Source organism: Mustela lutreola, chromosome 10 (assembly GCF_030435805.1).
Source record: "Mustela lutreola isolate mMusLut2 chromosome 10, mMusLut2.pri, whole genome shotgun sequence".
Lineage (NCBI taxonomy): Eukaryota > Metazoa > Chordata > Mammalia > Carnivora > Mustelidae > Mustela > Mustela lutreola.
This window is the reverse complement of record NC_081299.1, coordinates 95,588,021-95,612,395: the sequence shown is the minus strand read 5'-3', so window position 1 is coordinate 95,612,395 and position 24,375 is coordinate 95,588,021. Positions and strand designations below refer to the sequence as shown.

At 51.3% G+C, this 24,375-nt stretch overlaps 1 protein-coding gene across 5 annotated transcripts in view; it reads left to right on the top strand.

Moving 5' to 3' along the window:
* Positions 1-24,048, top strand: part of KCND3 (potassium voltage-gated channel subfamily D member 3) — a 215,160-nt gene extending 191,112 nt beyond the window's left edge. For 4 of the 5 annotated variants that reach the window (XM_059136811.1, XM_059136812.1, XM_059136809.1 and 1 more), the window contains exons 3-8: positions 8,289-8,451; positions 14,406-14,507; positions 14,831-14,920; positions 16,552-16,608; positions 17,777-18,024; positions 18,700-24,048. In XM_059136811.1, the coding sequence (XP_058992794.1) occupies positions 8,289-8,451; positions 14,406-14,507; positions 14,831-14,920; positions 16,552-16,608; positions 17,777-18,024; positions 18,700-18,901 (862 nt within the window). In that variant the 3' untranslated portion in view covers positions 18,902-24,048. The remainder of the gene's footprint in view (positions 1-8,288; positions 8,452-14,405; positions 14,508-14,830; positions 14,921-16,551; positions 16,609-17,776; positions 18,025-18,699) is intronic. The other variant, XM_059136814.1, reaches the window with a different exon arrangement.
* The last annotated feature ends 327 nt before the right edge of the window (positions 24,049-24,375 follow it).

Below are 24,375 nucleotides of genomic sequence, written 5' to 3'. Positions count from 1 at the left end.
TATAGTACCCAACATGACATAAGAGCTAAGAAAAAAAGAAAAAGAAAGAAAGTTACAGCAGTTCTACCCCATGGGAGGGGGTCTGGACATGAAAAGAGGCTGACCAGAGGTTTGTCAATAGATGAACTCCTCAGCCAGGCTGGTGTTTTAGTGTCCTCCAGGGTCGTCAGTCATTGTCCTTTGCCCTGGACAAGGAGGTGACCCCAGGGAGTCCTTAGAACTTGCCATGGTGCCCAGCCTGCTCTGAGAAGGCGTATCCCCACCCTGACCCCACCATCACACAGCAGCTTCCATCCCCCACCTGTATCCCCAATCCCAAGGATCTGGAGGCAGAGGAGGGAGCCAAGTTCAGGTGCAAGAGTGGGTGTGGTGTGGAGGTGGAGATGTCCCCCTCGTGGGAACTCATCAAGGACGCATCTCTTTGACCGAGGTCTCAGCAGCTGGGTCCTGAATGGGCAGTGCGTGGCCTCCAGTAAGGAAGGGACCCCCCCGCACAGCGGATGCTTAGCCTCACCCCTGCCTGAGAGGCAGCAGGCAGAATCAGACCAGGAAGCTTGGCTCGCACTTATCTCTCAGCACCTGGAGGAGGAAGGGAAGGCAGCAATTAATTGTACAAGGCGGGTGGTTTGTGCAGCTTAAGTTCAGATAAAAAGTTTAATTATCCCTAAACCCTAATACAAATTAATTAGCCTTCCATATTAGGAGGGTAAGCATCCCTGCTCTTGCCACAGCCCAGACATCACTGTAGATTACCGAGATTGTGCTGGGAGAGAGGGGTGGACAGAGGGACACTGAGTGCCTACCCCACCCCCCACCCCCGGGTCAGGGGCAGACAGCTCCCTCACGGTGGCCCCAGGAGAGGTCTGGGTGTGAGTCCTAAGTCTGGTGTGAGCACCGTGGCTCCTCGGCTCCTCGGTCCGTCCCTGGAAGTCCCCCTCCAGGAGGGGCTGCTGTCCTCCCTCCCTGTCCTCACTGGCAGAGCCAGGATGAAGGGTGGGGGGAAGGGAGGCCTTATTTGCATGAGAAAAGGAAGACAAAAAGGAAATAAGGCTAAGGCTTGAATTTTTTTTTCTAGGCCATGACATTTTCTTTTTTCTTTTCTCACCCCTTTCTTTCCTCAAAATTCCACATAGAAAATAGGCCATAGTTGCCATTAGGACTTGGAGCACCATTGTCTGCTCCGGCACCTCAGTCCTCCTGCCCCTGGGGGAGGAGGGGTGACCCGGGAGGCCCCAGGGTCAAGAGGGCTGCCCAGCACGGGCACTATGGTCATCATGAGCTGCTATTTAATGAGTGTTTACTGTGTAACAAGCATGTGGTCTTTACAACCCCATGGCAAGGTGTGCTCTATTCATTAACTCACACGTTCCAGCAACATTAATGAAAGTTTGAGCAGGGGAAGGACACGCATGGATTTGCATTTTAAGAATGTGGTTCTTTGGGAATTAAAAGCGAACAAGAGTAGGAGGGAGAAGTCTGGTGAGGAGGCTTTTGCGGACCCCCAGCCTAGATGGCCCACTCGTCCGGGCCCTGGATTTGTTTAATAAGTTTCAATAAGGTTCTTCGTCTGTGCCCAAATCAATCATGTTCCAAGTCAGACCTCACTAACCCCTCACAACAGCCCTGTGAAGTGTAGGTACTATTATTTTATCCGTCCCGGGAAACATGGTGGAAGAAGTTAAGTGACAGGCTCCAAGTCACCCGCCTAACAAGTGGCAGAACCAGGATTTGCCTCGGAGTCCACACTCTTAACCGCCGCACGGGACCTCTGCCACTGAGGCAGCCAGAGGCAGAGAAGTGGGTGAGCTCCGGCTGCCTCCCCAGAGCCCTTCCCCACGACCATCCTTACCCATCCCCCCACCGGCCCTCAAGGAGCTGGATGTGAAGGATGGAGCAGGGCAGTGAGAACAGACTCACCTGGGCTTTAACCAGCCACTTCCAGTTCTGCCCCTCACTACTTGAGGACCTTAAACACTTGGCTGTCCTCTCTGGACATGGGCTTCATGTCCCTAAGGATAAGGTTACTGTGAGACACACAGATGCGGATCAAGTTCCCCACATAGGCTCCCGTACATTATTCCCGTCCACCCTTCCATTCCCCACCCCTTCTTCTTCAGGCCCAATGTTCCTGGTCCTTTTTTTTTTTTTTTCTCTCCTTAATTTTTTTTTTTTTTAAGATTTTGTTTATTCATTTGACAGAGAGACATCACAAGCAGGCAGAGAGGCAGGCAGAGAGAGAGGAAGGGAAGCCGGCTCCCCAGATGTGGGGCTCCATCCCAGGACCCTGAGATCATGACCTGAGCCAAAGGCAGAGGCTTTAACCCACTGAGCCACCCAGGTGCCCCTGTTCCTGGTCCTTTGATTGTTTCCTCAGGCAAGTCACCAGCTCAACCTCCCTTCTGTGGACACGACCCAGTTAATTAATGTCCTGTAGAATAAATAGTGCCCCACACTCCGCACAGCAGCCTGGAAGTGGTCTGTCCCAAGGGGCAAGTACAAACACCGACTCCTTTTTTTTTTTTAAAGATTTTATTTATTTATTTGACAGAGAGAGATCACAAATAGGCAGAGAAGCAGGCAGAGAGAGAGAGGAGGAAGCAGGCTCCCCGCTGAGCAGAAAACCCGATGCGGGACTCGATCCCAGGACCATGAGATCATGACCTGAGCCGAAGGCAGCGGCTTAACCCACTGAGCCACCCAGGTGCCCCACACCGGCTCCTTCCTTCTGGACTCTGTACTCTCATCTGTCCGGCCTACGGCGGTCTTCGCTTTTTAGCAGCTGCCTTCCGCTGGTGGCTATATTGGAGTTTAATGTCCCTGATGATTGTTAACACGGATGGCTTTTAAGCTGGTTTTTCCCATCAGCTATACAAGTCATTGATTACGTGAATCAAACTGCTGGTGTTGTCATTCATCTTTGTTAAAATTAATCTGGCTGGTTTCACCCGTGATTACAACCTGTTAAAATCCTTTTGACTCCAAAAGACCTCAATTCCTAGTAGCGCTGTCATTTAGAAATTTGAAGAGCTCGCTTAAAAATAATCAGCAGCAGACAGAGAAGGGCAGACAGCGTGTGATTTCACTTAAATGTGGAATCTAAAAAAAAAACAAACAAAACAAACGAACAAACAAAACACCACAGGAACAGACTCATAGTTAAGGGGAAAACTGTTGATTACCGAAGTATCCTAACGGATGAAATACGTGGGATAAAGGAAGGGGAGGAAGAGGTACAAACTTGTGGTTTTGGAATAAAGAAGTCACAGGGATGTAATATCCAGCATAGAGAATAGCCAATATCATCATAACCGTGGAGTGTCAGGGGGCGACCACACTTACGGGATCAATGCATCGTGTATAAAAATATCGAATCTCTATGACGTGTGCCTGAAACGAATAGGATAATATATAGCAGCTAGACTCTGAGGGAGGAAATTAATCTTAAAGATAATAATGATCAGCAGTAGCCCAATCAACACCATCACCGTCATCTTATTATCATGGGATCCAAGCAGAAGGAGGTTAAAACAGAAACAATAATTTGTTGGTTTGCAGAATCAGGAGAGAGACTGAAGAGCTAAGCCACAGGGAAGGCGAGGGTAAAGCTGGCCCTCACAGCCCTCACAGGACGGAAACTCCATCAGGCTCCATCAGACTCCCTTTTCCACATCTCACCTCTTGCTCCGCGTCCACCTGTCCTACGCCCACCCCCACCCACAGCCTGTGCCCTTCTGTTACCGCGTCAGCCCTCCATGAAGAGGAAGAGACCGGTCTCATCTCAAGGGTAGCACTCCAGGGGAGGGAGGACGTTGTCCGCGAAGAGTAGCCTGTAGGAGAAATGCAAATCCAAACCCACAGTGAGATACCACTTCCCACCCACTAGGATGGCTAGAATCAAAAGACAAATAGTAACAAGTGTCGGTGAACATATGGAGGGAGCGGAGCCCTTATTTAGCGCTGGTGGGAACGTGAAGTGCGGCAGCCGCTTTCGAAAACAGTTCCACAGTCCCCTACACTGTGAAGTACGCGGCTACCGTGGGACTCCGAGAGCAAGGAAAACCTCTCCGTGCAAAAACGCGCACATGGATCTTCAGAGCAGAATGGATTCGTCAGAGCCCCAGAGCAGGAACGACCCAAGTGGCCCTAAATGGATGGGGGGGGAGGGGAGAACAGGACATCCGTAAGAGGGGACATTATTCAGCAATAAGAAGGCTTGAAATAGTGTCCCCTGCTCCCACGGGGACAAACCCTAAAGCCCTAGCACATTCCGCTACGTGAAGAAGGCGGACACAGAAGGCCACATACTGTGGGACCCATTGACATGAAATGTCTAGAAAAAGGAAGTCCGTAGAGACGGACAGTAGTCTAGTGGTGGTCTGGGGCTGAGGGGGAGGGGGTGGGCTGATCCCCCCACTGCTGATGGGTATGGGGTTTTTGGGGGGGAGTGGAGGTGATGAAAATGTTCTAAAATCAGACTGTCCTGATGGTAGCACAACTGAGGAAATACACTGAAAAACACTGAACTGTGGGAGTCTGGGTGGCTCAGTCGGTTGAACGCCTGCCTTTGGCTGAGGTTATAATCCTGGGGTCGCGGGATCCAGCCCCATATCGGGCTCCCTGCTCAGCGGGGAATCTGCTTCTCCCTCTCCCTCTGCCCCTCCCCACCCCCCTGCTCATATGCTCTCTCTCTCTCTCTAAGAAATTAATAAAATCCTCTTTAAAACATTGAATTGTAGGATTTGAATGGATGAATTATATGGTATATAAGTTATAGGCCAGTTAAGTTGTTCACAAATGAATCCAGGACAGACGGTCCCTGACCCAGCGTTGAGCCAGGTGCCTCATTCTGAACCTGTTAACCGTGCCTGGTGGGAGCAGGGGCAGAGGGCAAGGTTGGTAAGAAATACGGCAGCCCCTCTGAGAACCAGCTCCTCTGGGCAGAGTTTCACTCGTGATGGGGGGAGGGCACAGTTGCTAGATGGCTAGGCCATTAGCAGAAAAAACAATGGGTGCCCACCACACTGGCTATTTGTAGAGAATTTACATGTATCCAGAGACAGCATTAAGTGCCTCTTCTGAATCATCTCATTAATTATTACAACAACCCTGTAAGTTAGGTATATAAAACCTATTTTATATTGGTCGAGACTCTGCTTAAATAACTTTCTCAAGGTCACTTAACCAGTAAGTAATGTGGGGCCGGAGATCAACCTGGGACCTATCTCCAGTCTCCTCTTTCAATCATTAGGCCATGCTGCCTCCCTCTGGCTTTATGTAAGTTGTTGAGAAATTCTGGAACACACCACTGGAGACCAAGCTCTCAATCCATTCTTTATTCCATTTACTTATTTACCCTTTCGCTAAAGGAGACCCTTCTGGCACGAAAACCATAACTTCCTTCGCTGGGCTCGGACCGCTGCTAGTCATCTTTGGAAAGCGCCAGAAGGCTGGAGGTGCCTGTTTAGTCCCTCCTGACCCCACTGCCACCCACACCCATTCCTCCAGCTTTATCAAGGGTATGAAAAACTGGGACAGGAACACACCTTGCGAAGATCACGACACAGCTGTCCCCTGATCCACCAGCCAGCAAACCCTCCCGAAACAAGAAATAAGGTTAATTTGGCCAGATGCGTGCCTAGTGAGCAATACGGCTCATTCTCCAAGCGTTCGCAAGCTGTCCGCTTAATAATCTGCTCTCGAACTTCTGCCAGCAGTTGGATGGCAGAATCGATGGGTGCAAGCCTGTTGGTCTGTGGCTTCTCAGACCTTCTTTCCCCGTCTTCAAAAATATCAACACAGCGGTTTGGGACCTCCAGTCTCTGGGTATTTCTGCGCCTCGCCATGATTTCTCAGCTGTCATGGGCAAGGCTCTACAACTCCATCTGTGCCTCCCTCCTGTCTCCTGGGGTGGGCTCCAGGTGGGCTGTGAGGAGCCTCCAGTGAAGACAGCTGGCCACTCGCCCGCTCTCCCCTCCTCTCCCTCGAGCTCTGCTTCCTTTCGCCCCACATTTGCCTCAGCCTTTCCCAGATAAAGCCTGTTCTTCTGCGGGGAGAAGGCAGAGCGCGCACGGGATTTGGGCTGTCCTGCTTTGGCTCTGTCATCTGTCACCAGCAAGCCATCTGTGCAGACCATCTACTCCTCACTCTTTCTTCCAGGGGATAAAACCACCTTTCTGTGTGCCCTTAGCATTTTTCACCAGCCTCCATCGCCCCCCAAAGGTAGCCTTTCTGACACGGTGCTGACACACGCCTGCCATGCTTCGTTTCCACCCACGGCCCTGAGCTCGATGTCCACCTTTCAGTCGCATCCCCGAAAATCCCAGCTAACGTCATTCGCCTCTAGGGGGCAACCCCCTTTCCTTCCTCATCAGGATTAGTTGAACGTGGGACAAGCAGCTGTGTTTTTAGAGTTTCCCGGCCCTAGAGACCACGGTTTCTGGGATGCCTAGGCCTGAGTAATGGCTGTGGATGGCTTATGGAGCTGCACGTGTCCCCAAAGGATCATGGTCCCGGTTACTCGTCCTGCCTCCCCTTGACAGGCCTAGGAGGCTGAGGCCCAAAGTCACATTCCCCCGAGGCTGTGCAGTGGTATGATGATGAGCTGGTGGGGCTTGAACCCACGTCACCTGAGTCCAGAAGCCAGGGTCTCGACCACACTCTCCGAGGCCCCTCCTGAGCGGCATGGCAGAGAGGGCCAGTCTACTGTTGGGGTTCCCACAAAGAGTGGCCTCGGGCCTTAGCGTCTGTGGCCTGACAGAGAGAGCTTGAAGCCGGGACAAGGGGCCAAGACACCGAAGGAGAGGGCAGAGCGTTCGCAAAAGAGGAGCCTAATTCACGGGGTGTCGAGAGGCTTAAATGAGGTCACTCATTCACTCACCAAATATGTGTCAACGGCTGGCAGGTCGTCCACAGAGCCCTTAGGTGTGTAGGGGGGGACATCACACTCCTGAGGAGATCCGCCCTATCCCCTCCCCTTCTCCTCTGAGTCCTCAGGACCCCTAGGTCCCCTCAGGACAAGGGACTCTGAGCCTCGCTATTTCTATTTCGGTGCGAGCAATTCCTGGTCCTCCTCCACCTGGCAGAGGGCGGGAGGTGGGGGGGGGAGACGGTGTTTCTGGCTTTGGCCAAAAGAGTCATCACAGCTCTTTGCCTAATGAAGCCTTTAATTTATCTCAATAAAGAAGAGGCTAAAGGCTTCACCACTGTGGAGAGTCCCTTATTGATTGGAGGAGGGAGGCCCTGGCCTGCCTTCCCGGGGCTGAGCAGTAGCCAGGCCCAGCTGGTCTCCGGGGGCAGCCACCAGGCTGTGAAGCACTTAGGAGAGCTTCTTGGAGCTCTGAGAGGAACTGGCACTGTCCCCCAGTGGCTTCGTGGCTTGGAGGGGGGCTGAGTTCAGGAGCTCACGGCTGCCCTCTGAGACAGTGTGCTTGGTAGAAAACAGACGAAAGCAAGAGGAACGGGTTTTAATCCCAGCCTCTGCCCCAACGTGGGCAGCCCCCTGCCTGTGAGCCTCACTTCCCTCGTCTGTACAGTGGGGCTGAGGACAGAAAGTCCACGGCGTCCGTGGAGCTGGTGGGAGGTAAGCGTGCAGAAGGGCTTTGTGCATGAGAAGTTTCCGCGTGAGTAGAGGGTGGGTTTATTATTTGTTATTTGTATGAACATAAATGAGATTGTGCTGCTTTTCTTCCTACTACTCATCCTTGGTGGCTTGCAACACTTGGCACAAAATCCACTACTCTGTGGGGTGGCCACGACCTCCTTTTGTAGCGACCCTCCGCCCCCACACCCCCACCAGCGGGCCTGCAGTCATTCCCAGAGCCGCCATGCTCCCCCCTCCCTCAAGGCCTCTGCGTTTCTTTTCCCTCTGCCGGGCACACTCTTCCCCAAGGGTGGTGTGTGGCCAGATCTTTTACTTTTACATCTCGGCTGAAGTGTCAGTTCCTCAGAGAGGCGGTTCCCGGCCGTGTTGTCCCTGCTTGGCACAGCACCTCTCTCTCTCCTCTTCACAGAAGTAACGACAAGTCAGTGTTTTTATGTGTTCCCTTGTTTTCTCATGGTCTTCTCCTTGTGGGTGGCTGCCCCTGGGAACGCAGGGATCTTACCTGTTTTGTTCCCTCCCAGGTCACAGTAGGCACACGGCAGGCCCTTCAAACTACGGTTGAATGAAGGGATGAATGGACGGATGGATAGAAGGGTGGGTGATGGGCAGGGAAGCCAGGCTTGTCTCCCAAGGGACCCCGCTTCCTCACACTTGTTTCTCTCTCTCTCTCTCTCTCTCTCTCTCTCAGATATGGAGATATGGTGCCCAAAACAATTGCAGGGAAAATTTTTGGCTCCATCTGTTCCCTGAGTGGCGTCTTGGTCATTGCCCTGCCGGTCCCTGTGATTGTTTCCAACTTCAGCCGGATTTACCACCAGAATCAGAGAGCTGATAAACGCAGGGCACAAAAGGTAAGCCTCAGCGTGGGCAGCTCGGACAGGGGCTTGGCCCTCTGCTTTGGGCTTTATACCATGGTCACCGTCAGGTCACCAGGCCTGGACCTCCAGGGCAGATCCCTACCCAGACACCCTCTGGCTTTGGAAGGTAAGGCAGCTTCGTGTCCCTTCCACGGGCCACCAGTGTCCCGCATTCCAGCTCCAAGCCCCGTTCAGCTGCCAAGTGGGGTGAACCATCCATCATCCATAAGCTGACTCTCTCTATCCTGGATGTCCTGTGCAATTTCCTTGCCCCCTGGCTTCCCCTTCAAGGCCTCAGCCACCAACACTCAGTGCCCCAGACCCCTTCCTGTGCCTGCCAGGAGCTTACTGCGGCACGTAGTGCTCTCCAAATCCCTCTGCTAGCCCATACAGAACATACGGAAAAAACAGAAGTGTGCTGAGTCGGAAAGCAAATACTCTGAAAGGAGAGCATTCTGGAGCTGCTGAGTTCCAGGACGAATGGCAAAATGGGCTTTGGTCACTTCGGGGTGTTTGGGGTTCAGGCCCAGATGAGCAGGAGAAGAGCCGTTGGTCCTGAGAGAAGTTTGGGGTCATGTCCAGTGTATGCTGCTTCTGAAGGCAGGCACCCCCACTGGCCAGCGGAGTGAGGAAGAATGCCTGAAGGTTTTGGTGCATTCTTAGGGCATCTGCCAGTGCAGGTTCTGGGGTCGGGACTTTTAACAGCTTCCTATCCGGAAGGGGGAGGACCATGGCGGCTGTTTTCCATTTCTCTTCTGACCTGGCCTGAAACAGGTACCCCTTCAGCAGCCGCTCAACCTCCAGGGGGCGCAGTCAGCTCTTTTCTGGGTAGCAGGGCGTGGGGTGGGGGTTGGAGGGCTTGCTGAGAAAGTCACTTACAGGGGGCGGGGTGGGGCACAGCGCGGAGATTTCATGTCCTTATTTTATTCTTTCTGCCATTCATTCACTCCACAAACTTCCCGTACCTGCAGAGTGTCAGGCCCTGTGTGCGTGGCTGGCGGTTTCCTCCCCCACAACGGCCCCTGCTACTGCCCTCCCATTTGCAGGGGGAACACCAAGTAGCTGGACCTCCTTGACATATCAGAGGAATCCAGAATTTCAGAACACATCTGTATATGCTGTCTGAAACGAAGTCACTACATTCATGAACATTAGCTCTGAAACGTCTGGCAATTTATATATAATATTTCTTCATAAATATGTTATGCAGTTACATAATGAACCCAGTCAGTTCCCACCTCCAACACTGTCCCTTTTGCGTGCCCTTGTGGTCACCTCTTCAGCCCATGCTGAGCTATCTTTTGACTTATCTTGACCTGGCACTGTAATGTTGCCAGTCTGCCTTAGACCGATCTTCTGGCTGAAATAGAAGTCTTTATCTCGTTCCCCGTTCGAGTCAGCTGGTCAGTGTTGGACAGTATCAGACAATATCTTAATTCATTATTCTGTCCTCGAGAAAGGGCCAAGGGTCCTAGAGCCACACTCCCCAGGGGCTGGGCTGATGGTGGGGGGGTTGGTCCAGTGGGGGAAGGTCAAAGGAATCCTCAGGGAGGCTGGGCTTTCAGCTGCTCCCACAGCTACCTTTCCCTCCGTGCCCACACCCTCCCCTACCTTTCAAGAGCATCACATCCCCTGCTGGTTTGCCCTGCAAGGAACAGAACAGTGGTCATTTCCGGCTGGGACTTTAAAAGGCTCATCCGTCTCGTATGATTGCAGTGCAGGAGGGGTCAGCCTTGGTGTGTCCTTCCTTCCAGCTGCTAAGACGGACTCTGCCTCCCTCCCGCCTCCCTACCACCCTCGTCCCTCTCCCTTTGAAATCAGAGTAAATATTTACAGTGTTTTCACCTCAACTGGACACTGTCTCTCCTCAAGGTTGCTGGCTTGGTCTCTTTCACCTTGGACTTCTTGTGAGAGGCAAGGGAAAAAAAAAAAGAGAGAGAATGCAAGAATACCACCATTTCCAGTACTGAGTGTGTCATCGCAAAGCGAGGAAGGCAGGTGCAGGAGGTTTAGTGACAGTGGAGGCTGGGACAGGAAGGTGGTCTGGGAAGCTGCTAGTTTTCAGCCCAGACCACATCCTCAGGGGCTCATCAGCCCGGCCGTGAAGGTAAACTCAACTCACCAGCCTCTACTGTAAAGGAAAGGCTTAAAAAGTGGTCGTCCTTTCCCTTCATGGCTGGTTTGCTTGGGGTTGTTACCAGAATGAACTCCACAAGTATTTGCTTCAGAGGCTGGGTTCTCGAAGCCAAGTGAATTGAAGATTAAGTGAGAAGGTCTAGCTATGGACAGAGAGAAGGGAACATCATCTGGATTTTTACTGAGCTAAGCACAGATTCACATGTAAGTTATAAAATTATCACCAGCAGGGTATGGACGTTGATACAATCCACGAATCTGATTCGGACTTCCCCAGTATTCCGTATGTGTGTATGTGTGTAAGTTTGATACCAGGCAGCTTTATGCCTCCATCACCTCGGTCAAGGTGCTGAACCATTCCAGCATCCTAAAGATTTCTCCCACCCTACTTCTGTCCCATCCCTAAGGCCTGGCAACCATTCACCTGTCCTCCATTTACTCAATGTTTCCATTTCAAAAAATGCTACATAAATGGATTCGTGTAGGATGTAACCTTTGGAGGGTTACATAACCTTCGGAGGGTTTCGTGCTTTGTTTTTGTTTTTTTTTTCCATTTCTCATAATTCCTGGAGATGTATCCAGGTTGTCTGTATCAATAGTCCATTCCATTTTCTTGCTGGGCAGCAACCCATGGCTTGGATGTATCACATGCCACAGGGCTACACGACCACATTTTTGGCTATTATGAGTAAAGCTGCTGTGGACATTCGTGAACAGGTTTTTGTGTGAACGTGACTTTCCATTTCTCAGGGAATGAACACCCAAGAGTGCAATTGGCTGCGTTCTTGTGTGGCTTTTCCACGTCTCCCTCTTTGTCCTTCTTCTGCCTCTGCTGGGGCAAGAGATGCCAGTTCTCGTGGCCCAGACCCCACCTGGAACCGTAGCCAGAGTGGGAGCATCCTCCTTCCAGACTTCTTATCCAACCCTGGGATCTCCATCCTTGCTGAAACTGAACCTTCCCAGACCTAGTTCATCCGGTTTAGAAACTTACCCAGCAGGCATTGACATTCAGGGAGAGGCCCCTCATGGAGAGAGCATTTGGCCTAAAGGCAGGGAGAACTGCACAGAGGACTCCCCAGCATGCTGCCTTGCTCTGGAGACGTTACTTCTCCTCATAGCCTCCGTTTTCTTGTCTTCAAAATAGCCTAGATGATGGTCACATTCTCTTTTAACCTCTCACGTTGTGCTCCTGGCCTGTGGAAGAGGGAGAGGCTGACACAGTCTACACAGGGATGAGCTCACGACCAGGGCCTTATTAACGGATTTGTGTCCAACTGGGAAGGTCCGTCCCCCTTCCTGGGTCCTCACCAGCCTGGCTTGAACACCTGCTCTGTGCACAGCTCCGTGTCAGATGCCAAAGACAAAAATACACATAAGCCAGATCGCGGCTCTCAGGAGCTCCAAATCAAAGGAGAAATCCTCACCGAATTTCATGTGCTGGGTTAGGGTTCTGTAAATACGTTGCAAACCTCTTTATCCCGTGTGGGAAATGATTAAACAGTGTTGTGCATTTGATATGACAATCTGTTGCTTTAATAGAGCCCAGGGTAAGATAAGATTAAAAGAAGTGCCACAGAGGAGAACAGGAGAATCTTTCATCTCTAGAAAGTAATGAAGACAGACCCCAGATACGAGAAAGGTCTGGCTCTAAGTGGTGCAATCAAATTATATAAGGCTATAATGAGCTTGACACAATTGGATTTCCATATGCAGCTCTCAACACCCAGTCCTCACCCAAGGCAGAAGCTGCCTCATGCTGAAATGAGCAACGTGCTTGAATGTGGACATGTCGCTGTGGGGAGGGCCGGCACCGAGCTGGGCCAGGGATGAAAGTTCTTGGCTCAGAGAGAAGAGGACCGACGGGGCTTCCTCACCAGCCTTCCCTCGCTGAATTCCCCTCTGCCCTCTTGCCGTCCAGAGAAGCCCTCTTCCTCCGATTCCCAGGCAGGTCTGCCAGGCCCAGGAGGCCAGGAAAGGGAGTCAAGCTGTCCCTGTGGGGACACGAAGGCCACAGGAAACCAGAGACCGAGGATGTCCTTTGTGCTTCTATCGACAGCCTGAATCCCAAGACCTGGCCTCTTTTTAGCACACGTAGCAGCCCAGCAGGGCCCCCTGGAAGGGACACTTCCCGGTGCTGGGGAGAGGTAGACTAGAAAGGGAAGTTGCCATAATTTCCCAAGGTCTCTTGTCCTTCTCAGAGTCTGTGGTGAAGTGACAACGGACTTTCACAGAGGCAGGGGTGTGACTGCTCTGCCCCAGGACGGACCCGTGAGTCACTGTGGGCTCTTCTGCTTCCAGCGGCCAGGACCTAGAGCTGGCTCTACACCCCAGGAGCCTGGACCGCGAGTAGAACCCTTCTCCTGAAGACTCTTTCCTCTTGGGCCTCCCCGCTCCCACCCCCCGCCGTGGTTGGCGTCCATCCTGGTGACAGTGATCCTGCCTATTAGGAAGGAGAGGAGCAGCCACGCCCCCTCTGCCTTAAGACACTGCGAGGCCATCCCCTGCAGAAGGATCTGCTTGGGGTCTCCTAGGCTGGGGCCGGGGAGGTTTCCCATTGTTCTAGTTAAAGCCAGAGTGCTGTGTGAAAATGTGTTCTGTCCTCCCCTCTCTCCCACACAGGGCAGGGCACCACATCACATGCGCATGCCCCTGACCTCGTTCCCACCGGCAGGTGTGACAAGCCCAGATGTGTATCAGCTCCTCCATGCAGGCATCCACTCCCCAAAACCGACATGCGAGTTTCAAGGCATTTATTGATTTTTTTTAAAGATTTTATTTATTTATTTGAGAGACAGAGATCCCAAGTAGGCAGAAAGGCAGGCAGAGAGAGGAAGGGAAGCAGGCTCCCTGCTGAGCAGAAAGCCCGATGCGGGACTTGATCCCAGAACCCTGGGATCATGACCTGAGCTGAAGGCAGAGGCTTAACCCGCTGAGCCACCCAGGCGTCCCAAGGCATTTTTTGATTTAAAAATGACTAGGCCGGGACGCCTGGGTGGCTCAGTGGGTTAAGCGGCTGCCTTCGGCTCGGGTCATAATCCCAGGGTCCTGGGATCGAGTCCCACATTGGGCTCCTTGCTCGGCGGGAAGCCTGCTTCTCCCTCTGCCTCTGCCTGCCACTCTGTCTGCCTCTGCTCACTCTCTCTGACCAAAAAAAAAAAAAAGACTGAGCCAAGGGGATTCATCCTTAAACAAAACAAAAAACTCCTGCCCTCAAGGAATTTACATTCTGTGAGGCAGTAGCGATATAAATGCTGACACCGTATACTCCCTTAGTAATAAGCGCTACGGACAAAACAGAAAGAAGGAAAGAAGTGAAGATGTGTTGAAGGGCACAGATGCACACTCCTTGCTTTTCTCCTAACTGCTGTTAATCCAGCAGCTGCTGGATACTGGGAACAGCTCTGGGCCCTCGGGGAGGGTCGGGAGAGCTCTCACACACGCTCCTTTCTAGAGCTGACCGTCCAGTTAGAGATGAGAGATAGTCTAGTGCAATACCAAGTAGGCCAAGTTCATGAAGGTTTTGGGAGGAGAGAGGGCTCTGAGGAGAGGTATTCCTGCTGCTGGAATTGTACCAAAGCCAGAGAGATGAGTGAGACCCCCAGGAACTCTGACCAGGATCAGGCTGCCCCAAGTGGGTATGCAGCGCCTCAGACCCAGCGCTGGGGTCTGCAAACAGAGATCCGTGTGGCTGGGAAGAAGCCGCTTCCTCCCCTTCCTCAGGCATCCCCTGGGCCTGCTGTCACTGGCTTTGCCAGGCCTGCTGTCTGGTCTCTCAGGCTCACTCACTGGTTTTTGTCCTCTGCCGATCACAGAAAGCCCGCCTTGCCAGGATCCGTGTGGCCAAGACAGGCAGCTCCAATGCCTACCTGCACAGCAAGCGCAACGGGCTCCTCACGGAGGCGCTGGAGCTGATGGTAGGTGCCTGCCGGGCCTGGGCTGGGGACGGGGAAGGGGGGAAGGGCTCCTTTTCTCTTCCCAGGGACACCACCTTCCCCAAAGGCCCAGTGTGAACCCTAAGAAGGACATGTTTCCAGATCTTCTCCAGGAAGCACCCCTCTACACCCTCTCCCCTCCAGGGCCCCCAGCCCCAGAGCTAGCATGTTCTCTGTTGACCCTGAAATGTGGATCATCCCGATTTCTCTGGCGCCCTCCCACCTCCCGTGGGAAATGAAGTCCCCCGGGGAAGGTGGGAGGAGCCACCGGCATGAGCCTCAGCCTTCTCTCCTTTTCTGATTAGGGCACCCCAGAGGAGGAACACGTGGGCAAGAGCACGTCACTCATTGAGAGCCAGCACCACCACCTGCTGCACTGCCTGGAGAAAACCACTGTGAGTCCCAGCCCACTGCGTCCTCCTCTTTCCGACCCCTGCCCTCCTTTCTGAGGGCCAGAGCTCGCGGAGCGAGAACTCTGGGCTCACATCCTCACCCTGGGCCAGGCTGCAGACATCGGAGTCTGCCTTCAGATCCAAAGAGTAGCAACGAGGTCCTTGTCAACCCCCGGGAGGAAGACCCCAAGGAGGGGCGGGGGCGCAGTCTCCAGGGTAGGGGGCCACCTCCGTCCTGCTGCAGCATAGAAGGTCTCTGCCCCGAGCCTTTCTGCACACCCCTACACGACCCCAACAGCACGACCCCTACAGCCCGTTTTTGTGGTTACTGAGAGCCTCCCAGTGCTCTGCCTCTCAGTTTCTCAGTCCGGATGCACATCACTCTTCAAAACTCGGCTGAATTTATCCTAGATTTTGCTACAGGAGAGTGGAGCAGGGCCTCGATTTTGGCCCATCCCTGGGACTAGGTTGATGCAGTGTGTGGGTGCCTTTTCCTCCCCCACATCACTCCTTAAAGGACAGTGAATGAAGGAGGCTATGCCCATAGTTCTGGAGCCAGGAAGTCCATCAGTACCACTCTCTCTTAGTCACCCTGTAGGGCCCGGGAGTTCGGATGCTCGAAGAATTACTGTGACAATAGAGCCATGGTTTAGGAAGCCGTAGCTGGAATGTGGCATGTTGCCTGTGACCCACAAACAGACTGAAAGGAAGGGCAGTGGGGCCAACCCTGGACCCTTGGCAAAAGGCACGAGGAAGAGAAGAGAAGAGGATATGTCGGGCGGACAACCCAGGAGAGGCAGAGTGCGGTCCTCCCCTGTTCCTTTCGAGGCCCCCATCCCCAGAGAGCCCACAGTCAGGGCTCAGCACCCTAGGGAAGGAGCTTTCTACTTCTGAATGTCCCATATCCTGGACTCTAGATGCAGGGGAATAGACGTCAGATGACTCTTACTATGAGCCACGTGTGGATAGCACACTGTGGATGGCTGTCGAGCCCAAAGAGGGCTTCCCAAACGGGAAAGTACTCGGAGAACCCTAGTTTCCAGGATTTATCGAATGTGTCTTACTGTCAAGAACTGCATATGTGTATTTGGAACTTCTGTCCAAAACTCGGAGCTTGCCAATGGGATAGGCCCAGACCCAACTGCCCTTTCCGAGTTGCATGTGTTGGGTGGAATGTGTCAACTGAAAGGATATGGGTAAAAATGTTCGGGTTTGAGGGGCTGGAATGTTGGCATGGCAGAACGGAGACTTGGGAGGTGGCGGGATGGAATGCTGGCATTGAGGGCGTGGAAGGCTGAATTTGTGGGACTGAATGTCGGACGGAATGCGGGGCCAGGGCCGGGGGGTGCTGGGGTGAAAGAGCTGGAATGCTGGGCTTCAGGGGAGGAATGTGGGGCTAGAAGCAGCAGAATGTTGGGATGGGAGGAATGAAGGTGGCGTTTGCACAGGGTCGTGTTGGAGCCAAGGGGTGGGACGTCGGGACGAAGGAGCGAGGATGCTGGGAGCGAGGGCGCGATGTCGGGCTCGCGGGCGGAATGCCGGGGCGGAGGGACTGAATGTCGGAACTGAGCTTGGGAATGCTGGAATGTACAATCAATGGTGTTTTTATCTTCTGTTGGCATGTTGTCCTGTAGGGGTTGTCCTATCTTGTGGATGATCCCCTGTTATCTGTACGAACCTCCACCATCAAGGTATCACTTTTTTAAAAATTCAATTGATGTTTTTCTCTCTGATTCTTCTGAGTCTGTGGATTCTCCTCTTTTCACCCCCGGTTCGGTTCTCTGCATGTGCTGTCAGTTCTTTGGGGGCTTTTTCCTACCTCTACGGCCACCCGCAGTAGCAGCTCAGGCCTTCGGGTGCTGACGCTGAACTACCCGACTGCTTTTCTGCTTCCCTCCTTTGACCTCCCCAAGGCCTTGGAGAGGGTGGCAAAATGCAGCGGCCATGCGGTCCCCTGTGAGTGCCCCCGGGGCCCCTTCCCCAGCTCCGCAGGGACTCCTGGTCCTGGCTGCCAGGGCTGATCTCTCTCTGTACTCTCTCCTCGCGCTATTCCTCTCCAGCCTGGCGGCCTCTGCCAGATCATTGATGCCATAGATTTTCAGTCGCCTTGAGCAAACGACTAAACAGCCATTTTTGTTATTGTTGTTTTCCGAGTTCAACACCAGGAAGCTGTTAGCATTCCTTGCCCTGCTTACATTTGACTTAGGGAATACTGTGCCTCCAGATATAGTAAGGATCTACATCCCAGAATCAATCAGGTGGGGGGGGGGCAGAAAACACAATAATTAAAGGAAATCAAAACCCTGACAGTTTGACCCCATTGGTCTTCAAGAACAAATCTCCCCCCAATTGCATGAATAATCCAGTGCCTTTAAAAGTTTATAGCTCACACGTACCCAGGATTCATAAGGATCTTACCCATTAAATCCAACCCAGCATTCAAGATAGCCTAGCATACCTACTCCCCAAGGTTAGCAACTCCTTACTGGCTGCCTCCAGGAGATCTGTGCAAACCCAGCAAAGTCAGTCAAGTCTGCTTCTAGCTCTGAGGATGCCACGAAATCCCTCCAGGTCCTCTGTGTCCCATCAGCTGAAAGCTGCAGATGGAGTGTACATCCCATCATGATTTAACAGCTGCAGTCCCCACCCTTCTACCTGATGGCCACCGCTGCCCATAGCGATCTTTATCTTTCTGCCTTTGATGCCTGTGGGACATCACCCCTCCCGAATGCTTATCCGTGCTCCAGGCAGCTGGGAGCCCTCCTCTCCAGGCCCAGACAGAGGCAGGCAGCCACACGGGGACTCGTCCCCCTCCTTCCCGTCTCCTTTTCCTACTTCTTCTTCTTCTGCCTCCCACAGAACCACGAGTTCATAGATGAGCAGATGTTTGAGCAGAACTGCATGGAGAGCTCGATGCAGAACTACCCGTCCACGAGAAGCCCCTCACTGTCCAGTCACCCGGGCCTCACGACCACCTGCTGCTCCCGTCGTAGTAAGAAGACCACGCACCTGCCCAACTCCAACCTGCCGGCCACTCGCCTGCGCAGCATGCAAGAGCTCAGCACGATCCACATCCAGGGCAGTGAGCAGCCCTCCCTCACTACCAGGTGCGTGGCCTCAAGCCCCATCACTCCCTGACGCTCGGTCCTGCCAGTCCCAGAAGGGAACAGGCTCCTCGAGTAACGGATGAGCCTCCTCCCCCTTCCCTACCCTTGCACATTAACCCAAAGGCCCTTTGTTTGCTGGGGAGGGTACTCTAGCAGGTTTAGACCCAATGTGGGGTTAGATACCAGAAACAATAACTGGGGAAACAAGCAAAAACAAAGAAAGAAACTTCCCCAGTGCAAAGAATGGATCATTTTCCCAGGGAAACAGTTTTCACAATTGTCTTAGACGTGGCTTATCCCAGGCTCACTTTGAACCATAGACTGACCTTGTCCCTCCGTAATCTGCCAGAGAGAGATTAGGCCTCTCTCCCCACTACCTCCAGTGAGCTGCAAGGAACTCAGGGAAAACAAAAGTCAAATGCCACAAAGGATGGGGAACGGGTCTATGGCACAGAGGGAAACGTGTACTCTGAATTCCCAAGCCCAGTATCCGTGACTTTGTAATTGTTAGAAATAATAATTAGAACGGAGAGCGACAGGCTGATTACTAAAACCAGAGACAGAGGGACGGCAGAGCTTCCTCCTAGTTAACCGGGAGCCAAACGGGCGAGGGTCAGGGATGCTGGGAACGCTAGCAAGAAGCACCGTCACTCACTCACTCTTCTTTTATTCCAGTCGCTCCAGCCTTAATTTGAAAGCAGACGACGGACTGAGACCAAACTGCAAAACATCCCAGATCACCACAGCCATCATCAGCATCCCCACCCCGCCAGCGCTAACCCCAGAGGGAGAAAGTCGGCCACCCCCTGCCAGCCCGGGCCCCAACACGAACATTCCTTCCATAGCCAGCAATGTCGTCAAGGTCTCCGCCTTGTAAAACCACCGGACAGAGGGCCAGTGCGGGGAGTGGGAGCGAAAGGGGCTGGCATGTGGGTGGGTGGCCGCTGGGACCACTCCCTCCCCCCCTCCCCCACTCTTTCTGCCCGCCCTGTTGCACCCCTAGCACTGAAACTTGTGCCTGGAAGGGAAAGGAGGCAGCAAAGGGGCACCTGAGGTTCACCGCTGCTGGTGTGGGCGTGGATGTGGTCGTGGCCCTGGCCCTGGCCCTGGCCCTGCACTACCGCATCTCGCTGGGGCCAGAGGAAGGGAGGGGGGTAGGGGATGGGATGGCGGGGGGGTGGTGGAGAGGCTGCGTGCCAGGACAGGGCCTGGAGGGGGGAGCCTCAGACCCAGTAACTCTTGTTTCTGGAGACCCCAGTGAGGAAAACACAAGACCAAGAGCAGCACGGAGGCCAAGTTGTCACATGCAAAACAGGAAGAAAATATAACACTGTGTATTTAAGCACCTTTTTCAAGGCTCTTAATGGATAATATTTATTCATGGGAAAAGGTGGAAAACAAAACATCAACGGATTTTTGTGAAATATTTTTCTCCATGGACCCAATACCTTTGAACCAAAACAATGCATTTTGTGAGGGTTTGTTTTTGTTTTTGTTTTTGTTTCCTTCTTTTATAGCAGAAGCTTTTAGGCTAAGAAGTCAGTTACTGCTGAGTTCTCTCTCCATCTCCCCAGGTGGGTGAGGTCAACTGAGCCTGGGCACCCTCCCCGCCCCGCCCAGCTGACCTGCACAGAGCTGCCAACTGACCACACAGCAACACTTACCCTCTGTCCGTCCTTTGTCTCTGTCCCTCTCTGTCCCTCTCTGCTTTACCCCCCTGGCTGTTCTTCTCTGTGTCCAGCCATCTGTCTCTACGTGGACCCCAGTGATCCTGAGACATGTTAGGAAAACCGTCTCCACTTCCAAGCACCTGCAGACTCCTGCCTGGGAGTTAGAACTGTGTGACTGCCGCTGTGGAAGAGAGAAGAATCAAGCCAAAGCAGAAGAGTCTAGGGAGGAGGGAAGTCTTCTTTAGAGAACGAAGTGCTTCCCTTGCGATTAGAACCAGTGGTGTTTGCTGTTTCCATTTCTGGGTGGGGGGAAAGGGAATGACCGGATTTTTCACACTGGGATCTTGACACAGGAACTAGCCAGGACCTAGGACACACAGTCGAGTCTGGTGTGGGCCAGTGAAGACAGAACAGAAGAACTCAGGGCTCACAGCTATAGTGGGACCCTGGAGCTCCTTAGTTTGTAGCCTTCTTTCTGGACCCATCATAAAGCCCATTCAGAATTCTGCCAAAAGGCCCCATAAGCAGTTTCTTGCAGAAGGGGCAAGCTTATGACTGAGGTAACTCCACAGGCTCCAGCAGACTTAAGACTGTGTGCTTCATGGAGGACGCATCAAAGTGTGAAAGCAAGTAAGCGATTCTAGATGATTCATACCTGGCCTGAAACACATTTGAGGTCTGAAGGGTCTTGGGCCTGATGTCCCAGAAGGTAACTGAAGTGGGGGCAAAGCCTGATCACCTCCATGCAAGGGAGGGAGTGAATGTTACTTCTGGAGAGCCCGTTCAAGTGGCTGGCACTCTGGCGGGACTGGGAAAGCGTTTCTGGAATCCTACCATTTTCACTGCATATAGGAGGGCAGGTGGGCCTCAGGGTTCGTGACAAGCCCCTTCCCACCCTCCCTAGTTGCAGTCTCTCTAGTGCGGGCTCTGAGATACAGAAGCCCCTTATCCATTTTACAGGTTAGTGAGCTGCAGTTTCACAATAAGCCAAGGACTTCTCTGCCTACCACAACCATCTAGACAAGTTTCACTAGTCGGGAACCTATGAAACACCTTCCGTGGGCTTCCTTATGATCCCCAGCTCTACTGACCCAGTGGAAGGGGAAGGTCAGTGGGTTCTGAAGTGGCCTCTAAGCAGAAGGTGACCAGAAGGACAGAGGAGAGGGAGCCTTAGACCTTTATCTCATGCTATCCTCGCTGACCACCAACTGAGTCCTTTCCTGGATCTGGCCTCAAGGATTTCCCCCTAATGGGGGGCAACCACCCTATGGAAATGGGGTGCTTTTGGCCTTCTGAGCCAGCAGTCTAAGTAGACAGAAAAGCTTTACAACTACGGAGGGATATATATGTGTACACACTCCCACACCACCACTCCCACACACACACCACCACCAACCTAAACACACCGGAGAATAAGCGCTTAAATCCATTCACTTGGTACACATATCCCACTAGGGAAGGCAAAAGACTGGGCTGGACTCCATGTAGAAGTCAGGTAAAGGACTAGAAATGGAATTTTTCCTTTGAAAGAATGGTAATGGAACGACGTTAGGAATATTGTATCTAAGTTTACATCATAAAAACTGAGTGGGGTAAGGGACAAAGAGGGAAATAGGAATGTGGTTACATACACATACGAATTGCCCGTGTTTAAAAACAGCTCATCACAGGATTAGAATAATGACTATATCTAACCCAGAGTCTGTTTGATAGTGCACCAAGGGAGCATTTTATTGTGTCCCACAAAATTAATGAACAAGCTTTTAAAATCATGTCTCAAATAATTTCTCAATTTTTGGCCCTAATGAACTGTTTTGTGTTCCTTCAACTTCATTTCTAAGTCCTACATTATGCCAGTTCCTAAAAGACTTTAGACTATCCGCTTCATCTCCATCCCCCAGTGTAGACTTAGCTGGAGATAAGAGACCCATCTCACCTCTGGTCCAAGGGATGTCAACCCAGGAAAATGGCGCATCTACACAACAGAATACAGCAAGACTACGCTGCTAGAAGACTTTTGTAAGTCAACCAAAAGACCTAAGTGTGCTGAACGGTTTAATCAATCTAACCCATTGGCCAGTGACTGAAGAACCAGGTTATCAGGGTTTTCTGGAGGCAAGGCCTTTCGGGGGAAATGACTCTTAAGCTTTCGTAGTTCCTGAATCACTTCAGCATATTAGAAGATTCCCAAAACCACTTACTCCATTTGATGCCATTCAGCGTTAGAAAGCATTAAAAAATAATATAATTATTATAGGCTACATTCAAATGAATGGAAACTTAGAAAACATAGAATGAAGAATATATCGGAACTAGAAAGGATTAGGAATAGCTAAATGATTTTACAGTATATAGAAGGCTGAGGCCCAGAGAAATGAAGTGACTTGCTCAAGGTCATGCAGTCATTAATGTCCTAGCTGGGACCAGAACATAAGTCCCTTGGCTGTGAGTCTTATGCTTTTTCTACTACAGTTGCTGCCTCTCAGAGGAATGATGCTTTGGAGAAGACTCATCAAAGAAAACATGTTGTAACTAGAGGTATAGTCTGATGTAAATTCAGTATGAGCTGGACACAGCCCTTGGGAACCATTTCATTGTACTAATACAAACCATCCTTTTGAAACCACCATTCCCTGGGTAGAATCAGCTATGGACTATCAATTCAGTTAAAAAAAAAAAAGTGAACAGTTAACAGTTTTCATTCAGTCGAATGTTACTTCTTCTCAGGAAGAGAGAGCTAAAACATTTCAAAGCATACTTTCTAGAGTCCTTTTGATCCTTACTACAACCTCTGATGGTAGCAGGTCAAGGGACTAAGTCCTTGATTCACAGAGAAGGAAAAGAGGCAGGAAGAAGATGAGTGACTTACCCAAGTTCATACAGCAAGTTAGTGGCAGAACTGATTGCAATCCAGGGCTTAAACATCTTGCCCTAAGATTTTTCTTCTACATCCTGTTGCATTGTTCTGGGGTTTGCTTCTACTTTTAATACTTGGACTTCCAGGGTAGTGATTAGTGGGAGGAAGCATTCCATCAGAACCACTGTGAACCAGGACCTCCAGAAGCGAACTGTACTATTTCACCTTCATCCCCTATTCTCTTAAAAGTGTCAAGTTCAGGACTAACTGTGTGGAATGCTGTTTGAAAGACCAGGTGTCCTCAGTGACAGTTGAACAGATTAGCCTACAATCACATGGGAGTTTAAGGTCAACAAGTAGAAAAGTGAGACTAAGAGAAACAAAGAATTTGAACAGAAATTAAAGTAGACAGTAAATGCTGTTCCATGATTAATGAGAGTCACCTTGTGCACGTGCTGAGGACTTTACCTAGTTTTCAGATTACGATTCCTGCCGTTCAGGATCATGTCACTTATTTGTCAGAATATAGGCAGGAAAAGTGTACATTGAAACATGTACCTAGATTTTTTCCCTCAGCTTCTTAACTTTGCAGAGTTGTGAAGTGGTTGGAATGGAGCTAAACCTCTGACTCTGAGGTTATTCGTGAAGTCTAGTGGTCCAGGCTCCCTCACTTCAATCATCAGGTCACGACAAGGCAGAAAGATCCCAATGCTGTTGTCTAAGGCAGGATTAGTTTCCCTTCTCAACTAGTTGGCGTGGTAACCATGACACACGGGAACCTGGAAGATTTTTATTTTCCTTTTGTGATTTCTTTATGAAATCTCATCACCTGCAAAGCTTTACAATGACTGGACGAAGGAAAAGCATTTGTATGACCCATGACCCTTGGAGCCCAAACAGTATCATGAAGAGAAAGTGGCTATCAGCTTTAAGGGGGTTCCTTTTGAGTCTTGTTCTCTATTCAGAATGTTCTACGTTTTTCTCATCAAGTGTGGGAATGACATTTATCTTAGCAGGTTACTTGACTACACTGGAAGGCATCATGCCGAACCAGTGTAGGGCACTGACCCAAGTCCTGGGGGGCTCCTTGGACCAATAGACTATTTTACAAACCTGGGAGGTGGGAGGGATGGTATATTTTTGATAATCAGACATTCCAATGTAATGTTTTCCTTAGAGGTCACCCCCCCCCCCCCGTTAATGTTATCGTGAAAAACATCAAGTGTGTTCTTTTCTATTTTCGTATAATAAATGGGCTTTGCTTACCAACATCTCAATGGCAAAGAAGAAATACTGTACAAAACTGCAGGAAGATAAACATGTGAACACTTTCTATGGGGGAAAAAAAAAAAAAACAAAAAAAAACTCTTGAGTTTCCGGTCGTCTTCTTTTGAAACTGTAGTGCGTATGTTAAAACGTATTATCATTTACAGTATTACTGAGTCACGTGCCACTGCTGTACCTGATGTGTCCGATCTGGATTAAACAGACCATGTGCCACAAAGCCTCAAGTGATCACGGATGGTTATTTTCCTACCGTTTCTCCTGCTATCCACTAGAAACTAAGGGTAATTTAAACACGGAGGGGTTTTCTGTCTTGGAGAGAAGCCACAGCATCTCCGCAGGGTGCAGACGGGGCAGTCTTATCTTTCCTCCCCTCCTCGGTGCAAGCAGACCCTCTACCATGGGGACCATGGCTCTTGCCCACTTGTACGTTTGTCAGAGATGTCCACAAGCACTGTGTTGCCTTTGTCAACAGCCCTGTTTTGAGCTCCAGCTCTGCACTACTTAAAGAAAATCTGCCTTTACAGATCGATATTGGTT